At 50.6% G+C, this 9188-nt stretch overlaps 1 protein-coding gene across 1 annotated transcript; it reads right to left on the bottom strand.

Moving 5' to 3' along the window:
• Positions 1-310: 310 nt before the first annotated feature.
• Positions 311-8932, bottom strand: LOC116941626 (tribbles homolog 2-like). Its single transcript, XM_032952882.2, has 3 exons — positions 7617-8932; positions 5059-5351; positions 311-1862 (listed from the first exon to the last, which is right to left on the bottom strand). The coding sequence occupies exons 1-3, from the start codon at positions 8046-8048 to the stop codon at positions 1370-1372; spliced, it is 1218 nt and encodes a 405-aa protein (XP_032808773.2). The 5' UTR covers positions 8049-8932; the 3' UTR covers positions 311-1369.
• Positions 8933-9188: the final 256 nt, after the last annotated feature.

Here is a 9188-nt window from a genome sequence, read left to right as displayed (position 1 = left end):
GTGATATCTGAACCTGGTTTACCCCCCCCCCCTCCATTACCACTTTATAAACTCATGCTGACCAGTGCGGGAATATATGGAAAAACTATACCCATGTCCCAACTTGGTGTGAAGAGGCCTTCATTCATCGGTGGATTCACCTACCCATCCAGGCAGAGTTATGTTTTTGGAGGCTTGGTATTAGAGGAGTTGACACAAAGACAACCCTTAGCTATAATACAGGAAAAAAAACTCACTGTTAATGAGTGACTTGTTGCGGTAAATCATTATTATGGCATGTCATTGTAATAATAACAACGGTAAAGCAGTGTTAATAAATTCTTTTTTTATTACAAAATACACATACATATGCACAATAACAATTGTTAACGCTTGCACAACTGGTACTTGTACAAAAATGGGGCTATCAGTCTAGTGTTTACACTTACAAAAAAAAGTATATACAAGGATTTTATACAAGACGCCGGTTAAGGAGAAATTCACAGTGGCATTACTGACAAATGGCACAGAAGGGCAATAGTAGGCAGTTTACATTTGTTTGCAACAGACAAAATATTAACTTCAATAAACTTGTCCTGTGCCACAGGTACTGGAAATCTTTGACAGTTTAAACTTCGAGTAAGGTGTAGTTTGGAAATAAAAAAAACAGGAACTGGACTCATGAACTGGGTAGGCTATTTCTCTGCAAATCCTATGAACGATATTAACATTTTGAAGAAGAGAAGAAGATTCAACATCCATTGGCTCAACAATTAATATAAGTGGCGGCCACATTTCATTGGATCAGTACTGGTTCAGGACACATTCAGTAACAATTTTGATAGTTAGTAGACCCAATGTAAACTTGGCAAGTCTTATTTACACATGTATTAACAAAAATGCTTGGAAAGATGAAGTCCAGTCAGGCAACCCCAGTCCTAACATTGTTTTCAAGTTTTCTTCCTCAAGTTTTCAACAGCTTTCCCATGTCAAGACCACCTTGTTTCGCTAGTGTTAATCTATAGGCATCGGAGGCCTTTAAATCGCAGTCACATTGTGTAAAGTGTTTTTCATCACATGACGGAACTCTTTAAGTCAACCAAGATGTTTATCAATAAACTATTCACCCAACAATACCTTGTATCATCCGGCATGACTTTGGATAATCACAAGCTTTAGTTTTTTTTATTGACCAACATTCGCTCAAAATGTCTGTAAACAAACCACTGGAATTTACAGTCTAATTTTTCTTTCCGTGTCTACACATCTCCATAGGAGGATAGCTCAGTTATTGTTTTTTTCTTCTGCAGATGGTTAAAAAACAAACAAAAAAAAATCTAAAAACAAAAAAATATTCCAGTGAAACCGAATTTCGCTTCTCTTCCACACCTCAGCTGAAAAAGGGGTCCTCAGACTCGGCCATGTCCACGTCGGGAACCACTTGGTCGTTGTGTTCGCGTTCCCGGGACCCGCACGGTCTGGAAGTAAATCCGCACCCGTCCATCCGAAACCAGGGGTGCTCCAGAATCTCCGCCGCCTGAAGCCGCTCGGAAGGCTCGCGCCGCAGCAGGCTGCGGATGAGGCACCGCGCCCTCGGGGACACCCAGTCGGGCACCGAGAACTGGCCCCGGCGAATCTTCTGGAAGAGCGCCGCCGGCTCGGCGTCGTGGAACGGATAGCGTCCCACGAGCATGGTGTAGAGCATCACGCCGAGGCTCCAGACGTCGGCGGCGCGGCCAGAGTACGTGCCCGCGCAGCCGGCGCTCAGGATCTCGGGGCTCACGTAGGCCGGGCAGCCGTGCTTGTTGGAGAGCGAGTCGTCGTCGACGTCGTCGTCCGGCAGGACGTACGCGTCCTCGAGGCTCTCCAGCTTCAGCGTGGTCCTGTGGGGTTCGCGGGAAAGAAAAGTATCGCGTTCAAAGTTTGGCAATTTCAGGTTCCACGATTTCGCCATCTGGAACGCTGTTTAGCCCCCCCCCCCCCCCGCTGCCGCACCCCCCAATTGCATGAGGTCAGCTGTTGGGGGTGGGCGGCCTGACCAGCGATTACAAGACCAAAACAAGCAAGTATTGTATCAATCATTGCGTCACCCTTAACAGCCAAGTTTCAACAGCGGGACAATATTTGCACAAGATAAAACTATTTTGCATAACCCTAATCACTAAAACATCAATACCTTATGCTGTTGACACACGGCTTACAAAATCTGGTAACAGTGCAGCGTAAACAGTTTTTTTCCCCCTCCTCCCTTGACATATTTTGGCAGTGGCTCTCCGCCACAAAAAAACCGAACCAATGATCACGCATGCGCCTGCGCGGTCACTCTTAAAAAATTACCCATAAACACCGTCATATTCACGGAGCAAGTTGATTAAATACGTGCTTATGCAAGCAAGGGCCCTCCTCCCTCGCTTCATACGCCCCCGGTGCCTAGCTACTGTACAAAATACCCTCAGTTCTCAGCCTCTGAATGGGAGCCTTTTACAATCCGGTGCAAAATGCTCACAAGGAACAGACGCCAAAGAATTGAGCTTTCACCAAAGTGACCTTGGGAGCATTTTTTGCAGAAATGTCACGTTATGTGCTAGGCGGCATCGAGAATAGTGGCATCCTGCCAAAGAAATCCCCCCCCCCCCCCCCCCGTCAGGAGGCATTTACCAAATCACTTCAGAAAAAAAGAAATAAACGGAGGAACTGAGAGAATGGTTACAAAGTGCAGTATATACCAACGGTTTAAGACTTGTCAATAATCCACATCATTCTAATTGTTATTTTTTACGTAATGCATTGTGCATCGTTATCCAATACGCGGTTATTGTTGTGGAAACGTGATTAGCTGTGCAGCCGCAGATCGCCGGCTCTCACTTTATCCTCCCCTGAAATATGTAATTTTAATTATCACTTATTCGTGTGTCACATCGACGTGTTAGAGGATTGTCTTCACGTGGCTGTCCATGACGTCTCTTCAGTGCAGAAGACGAATAATAATAAGCAAACAACAACGGGCAATTCCCATTTCTGACGCAAGGGGTCAACCACACGCAGAGAGGAGTCGTCGGGATTTCATGAACGATGATGCCCAGGGGATCTCGCGGCAGCAGTTCTTGTACGATTCTCATGTCACAGCCTCAAATATTACCCATGTCATAAAACGCGCGTGAAGTGCAAGCCGCGCATGGTTTGGGCTCTAGCACGAGCAAACGTAAATTGATTGCCCCCCCCCCCTCCTCCGCGAATCTTAAAGATTGTCAAATACAACAAGTTAAATGGCCCGAAACACACCTTCGAAAATGATCGATACAAGCATGCTCGGGACATGATTTGATGACACGCAAGGTCTACCCTGGAGCAAATAGACAAAACAATCTTGAAGGAATTTTGAATCTATGAGGCCCAATAGATGGTTTCAATTGATCACCCCTCCAGGGTCAATACAATTAATATACCACATTGTGAGCAAGTCAACAGTTATTGCCTTATCGACAGACTCGACCCCGAAATAGGAATGTGGAATCTCCACAATTGGCTAAAAGGCTGCAAATGAGAAATGAGCACAGCCTCAATGCTCATTTGAGCAGGAATTCAATTTGACTTTGAATTATCTCATTAAATTATGGTATAGGCAAGAGCGCAGGCAATGCACATGGAATCCCAATGACAGTGGTGACTAAAGGCACATAACTGGGCCAGCGAATGTGTGGCGATTAATATTTGTGTGAGAAACTGCATTACGTAAAGTCTGCATCAGCTCATTATTGGCAACCAGGTGTGAAACCCATTGAGACAGATTCTGTTGCAAGAAAGACTTTGGAATGATACATTTTGCAACGGCAGCTGTTCCCACTTCACCATTGCAAGCCTGGCTGTTTCTGTTCCAAGATAAATGTCACTAGGATGATGTGGCCAAATGGGCCCCACCCTGACTTCAAGATCTGAAAATGCCCATCCCTTCAATCTAATTGTGATTTCAGCTCAAAGTTCCCCTTGAAGAAAAGTCATGGGGTTTTTCTCTGCCGCAAATGAAAGGAAATGATGGTGGAGACGTCTCATTCCATAGTACGAACATTATTACGGGAAGGTCAGGGCAAACGAGACGGCAATGGATTGATAAGCGAGTAATATACATAGGGGCTTCAATGTGATGATTTCCATCGAGTCGAAGAGCGAGATTCACATATTTTAAAATATTCCTTTTAATCACGTTAAATGTTTTTTTTTTTATCGATAGCTCCAACACCACACAACGGGATGCTTGTCAGCCCATCTCATTGAGTAGACTCTGACATCGACAATCCAGTAGGGTGAAGATCTCATCAAACGAGTTGCATCGCTCTAAATCTCCACGTGTTTGTGGCTGTGGAATTAGCAACACACTGCGTCGAGATCTCGAGTCCCAGGTGTACGCCAGAATCTCGCCTGCTATTGTTTTAAATAATCCTGTTCATGTCAGCGGTTCTCATCTCACGGGTCGTGTCTCCCAGTCTCTCGAGAGGGATGCGGTACAGGCTACGGCATGGATACCGTACAGGAGAACATTTCGAATGTGCCGCTGTGAACGTCACCACCACGTTGTGGCAACATAAAAACGCACGGCACTAAACAAATGTGATCTCTCTGTATTGTGACCATAGGAACCTTACGGGTTTTATTCTCAGGGTCGGAGGGTATTGCGGGGGGGGGGGATTAACTTTTCATCGATCGATTTATACACAAAGACAAAGATCTCCTGCAGAGCCTTAAGAGGCTGTTGGGGCAAGTGCTGTTAGCGAGCACCTATGAAGGCCGGCATGGCACAGGAGGAGGTGGGCGGCCAGCACCACGGCCTTTGTCTCCCCAGTGGCGATGTTTACACACCGCACCGGGTACTCACTTGAGGCCGAGTCGACCTAGGAGAGAGACCCGGGACCGGTTCAGCTAATCGTCGCCGGTGTTGGCCGTGAGCGGGAACCGAAATCGGCTCGCCGGCTTCGTAGCGCAAGCCCCGCACACACACACACGCCACACTACCGCTTCCCCACGCACGCAGACACGCACGCACGCACGCAGACACGCACGCGCGCAAGCCTTCGAGCCGTTTACCTGTCGGCATCGGCAAAGACGAACTTGCGCAGCTTGAGGTCGCGCAGCACCACGCCGGCGCCGTGGCAGTGCGCCACGGCGCCGGCGATCTGCCGGAAGAGGCGAGCCGCCTCCGGCTCGGCGAGGCGGCGCGCGGCGCGCACGTGCGCGTGCATGTCGCCATGCGCGCGCTCGTGCAGCGCGTAGGCGCTCCGCTCGCCCAGCACCACCTCGAGCAGGGCGCAGACGTGCGGGTGGGCGCTCAGGCGCAGCTGGGCGCCCAGGTTCTCCTGCCAGCGCGACAGCTCGTACACCTGTGGCCCGGGGCAGCCGGCAGGCGAGGGAGGGGTGGGAAAAGACAGAGGCGAGGGAGGGGAGGGGAGGGAGGCAGGGGAGGGCCCGGAGGAAATGACAGAATGGGAGCCGGGGTGGGGGGGAGAAGAGTCAATTATCATCAATCAATAAATAATTATCATTCAATAATGGCCATCGCTATCATGAATGTATTCATGTAGAACTTTTCGCACCGCACGTAGAAAACCTTGTTCACCGGAATATCATCATCAATAAATAAAAATTACATTCATTAAATTATTACAATCACTTTCAGAAATACCATCGTAAATATATAACCGTTCAATAATAACCACCACCGCAGTGATAGACACCACCAGCACCCCCCCCCCCGTAAATAACATCGTCAATAATATTGGCGTGGCGGGGGGGTTGGGAGGCACGGAACTTGTTCCATGATAAATGAAGTCCCACTCATCACCATTGTCATCAATCATCATCATCATCGCCGGAGTCAAATCACATTGTCGCGGTCATCGGAAGCAATTTCACTCGTCAACGGCAGCGCGTCGTCGCTGCTACCGTTCCACTCTTTGTTCACTTACTCGCCGTCATCGGCATTGGATATCGTTACGATTATCGTGATAAAAAATTATAATCACTCGCCGTCATCGCCTACAACGGTGTATCGACATCATCGATCGCTCATCGTCGTAGTCAAATTAATGGCTCGTCATGATCATTAAAAGCCCTCGCTCGCGGTTATCGATCGCGCATCAATGTCCATCCGTTATCAAGATCATTACCGTGACTTGACCATTAACCTCAACAGTCATCATCACTCACCAATCAGCAGGACTTGCAGCACTAATCGTTATTCATTACTTTATCGTAATTATCATCAGCATTCTCCACGACCGCCAATCACTCATAACATCAGTCGTCGATCAACTATTCTGAAATCGTCACCATTGATAAATGGTAACCGATGTTCATCAACCGTTCGTCAGCGTTAAGTCCATTACTGTGTTGTTCGTTTTTTTTAAAGAAAAAACATACTTTAAGATCTTTTGATTTAAAGCTTTCGTGACGGCAGGGATTCATATTCTTGGTTCTTTCGAATATTTTAAGAACGTGAACGCTGCGCTTGTATTCCATTGACACGGAATCGTCACACGAAAGGGCCCTCCCCCCACCCACAGTCGCTAAGAGGTGGCGCCCAAGCACGCGCTCTGACAGTTTTACAATAACCACAATTCTAGATAACCACAATTCCCATTCAACGGTTTCGTAAAATCCATGACATGTCCGTGCTATTACTGTGCTCACCTAGACTGCATCGGCAAAGACTAAAGGGCCACGCAGGCATGCGTAGCCATCCGGATAAGCCTTCGTCATTCTAAAATCCCAAACAAGCCACGTCAATGGCAACGCTGCCCGAAAAGTGGACGTATGACCGGCGTTTAAGTCTGTATTTACGATAGTGACCCTCTCCGCTTCATGCCGGAGGAGATGTCAATCACGCAAGCGCTGTTAATGGTCCCATGCGCAAAGGGGCGATGCTGATGAATATGATCATCACACCGTTCCTCTGTCACCAAAATAACGTCTTTTTTGTTTGGTTTTACACGGAAACACCGGACCGCCTTTGTTCAATTGAAAGTAGAGCAATCAACAAACAAAAAACGCACGCGCAGAGCAATTATATAGATCACATTCTATGTATATCCCTTTTTCAACCCCACTCCTGTACGGAGGGCTACCCCAACGCCTCGTCGGTCGTGTGGGTTTTGTCGGGACCATGCTTCACCACGCTGGTCATTGCGGGTTGGTGAAGGCGTGGGTGATTGGGAAGGGGTGGGCGAATCGCTCCGAGTAAGTGAACATTAAACCACCGATTGATGTAAGCCGTGGCCGGGAATAGAACCCCGGGTCTGCCAGGTTCATACTTCTTAATAGGGCAGTGCACTGGCCAATTGCATCGTTGTTCCACCCGTCATAAAAAAAACCCGCACACACACTACACTACACACGAACCTACTACACAAACTGCTAAATTTGACACATTGTCAACCTCTACCTGGTCTAGACCGCGAGCAACACACATCCCCATTCATGGTCTCTCGCTCGGAGTAAGCACGGCCATGCAGAGTGGCTCCCCGCCAAACAACAGCCGTCGATGCGCGCGTTGCAGTTTGCGCGTTGAACTTCCTTCGCACCGTACCGTCGTTGCGCTAAAATCTCAGGGAGTCGGGTGCTGTGACGGAAATCAGCAAACGCCGTACCTTGCACACGAACTCCTCTCCCGTGTGGACGTGCACCGCTCGGAAGACCCTCTCGCCGGCCACGGGTCCCAGGAGCAGGTACTGCCCGATCTTCGAGACGGCGTGCGACGACGAGACGGGGCCGGGACTCTGGGGCGGGCTGCACGGAGAACCCCAGACCGACCCGGCCAGGCCCGACGTGCCGGCGTCTCCGTGCCCAGGGCCCGCCACCACCATCGTCGTCCGCTCGTCCGATTCCAGTCCGGGTTTCTCGAAGCGCGGCTGAGTGGCTACGCCGGTCGATCCGTCGACGCCACCAGCTGCCGCTGCTGCTGCGGCTGCTGCTGCGGCAGCTCCGGCGGCAGGAGGAGCGGACGATGCAGAGGCCATCGCTTGTCCTCGGGCAGAGACCCGAGCTTCCACGTTGGGCCAAGTTGAGAAGACGCTGTCCATTGTGGACGGTGGGAGGGGGGTGCCAGTACTCGAGTGTCCCTTTTGTCGTTCTTGTTGCTGCTGCTACTGCTGCTGCTGATGTTCGCAGACCCGGGATGGGTTTGGTGGTTGTGGAGCGGGGGGGGGGGGATTCCGAGCCAGGTTCGGTGGGAGGGGGGTGGAGGCTCCGCGCGCACTCAACAGCCCCGGCGACGCACGTGGCTACCACCCCACGGGGATGTCGTTTCGTTGGCTTCCCTCGTGACACGTGCCGCCGCCGCCGTGGCCGCCGCTGTCACTGCCGCTGCCGTCACCGCCGATTCTCCTTTTTTTGTCCGTTGCCGTATTCCGACACCAAGCTCTCAGGGGGTCCTCTCCGACAAACCTTGCCGCTCCCCTGCACCAACAAAGGCTTCGTGTCGTCTCCTTCCCCCCCCCTCTCTCTCTCTGTCTCTGCGCCCTACGGCACCAGCGTTGGTCTCATTTGCGCAGCACGTTCCGCCCACCAGCGCAACAGATTAAAAAGATGTGCACTTGCTAACGACGAGGTGACGGGAGGGAGGGATGCGATGGGCAAGTGCATGGGGGTGGGGTGGGAGGGATGTTTGCCCGGTGGACGGAGGAGAGAGCGAGATATGACGCCGGTCGCCTCCTGAAGTCGAGTTGATGGCCAACGTCTGTCCGTCCCCACACGGGCGCTGCGCAGGAGAAGAAGAAGCAGCAGCAGCAGCAGAAGATCGACGACGGACGAAGTGAGGCGAGCTGCTTTAGGAGTGGCCGCAGACGCCAATGCCGCGTTGACTCAGCAAGCCCCCTGAGTGCGTTACATCACTTCCTGAGCGCGCACACTCCCACCCCACCACCTCCCCACGCGTGCTCTCTCTCCCTTCACACACACACATGCACAGAGAGAGAGAGAGTCACAGCCATAGAGACTCACACACACACACCACTCTCGCGCGCAGAGTTAGCAACAGCGGTGGTGAGGACGTCAGTCACAATGTTGGGGGGAGGGGGGGGAGACTTCCTTCCCCCCGAACGCGAGTCTCTTTTTCACTCCTCCCCCAGCAGTAAGTGCTATCCGGAATATGTTGCCCATTAATTGATTTAATTGTAATCGTCGGGAACGCTCTCCGGTTTCTTTATTCATTCGTTTCGGTT

This window comes from Petromyzon marinus, chromosome 12 (assembly GCF_048934315.1).
Source record: "Petromyzon marinus isolate PM22_M1 ecotype Great Lakes invasive population chromosome 12, UKy_Petmar_22M1.pri1.0, whole genome shotgun sequence".
Lineage (NCBI taxonomy): Eukaryota > Metazoa > Chordata > Hyperoartia > Petromyzontiformes > Petromyzontidae > Petromyzon > Petromyzon marinus.
The sequence above is the reverse complement of the archived record's forward strand: the minus strand, read 5'-3'. Positions and strand labels throughout refer to the sequence as shown.

Bases quoted from the DNA above. Each gene is read 5' to 3' on its own strand.
- LOC116941626 (XM_032952882.2), bottom strand. From the start codon at position 8,048: ATGGACAGCGTCTTCTCAACTTGGCCCAACGTGGAAGCTCGGGTCTCT. The intron at 5,352-7,616 runs GTACGGCGTTTG...CCCGGGCCACAG, and splicing joins GAGAGGAGTTCGTGTGCAAG to GTGTACGAGCTGTCGCGCTG. The intron at 1,863-5,058 runs GTAAACGGCTCG...CGAACCCCACAG, and splicing joins GTCTTTGCCGATGCCGACAG to GACCACGCTGAAGCTGGAGA.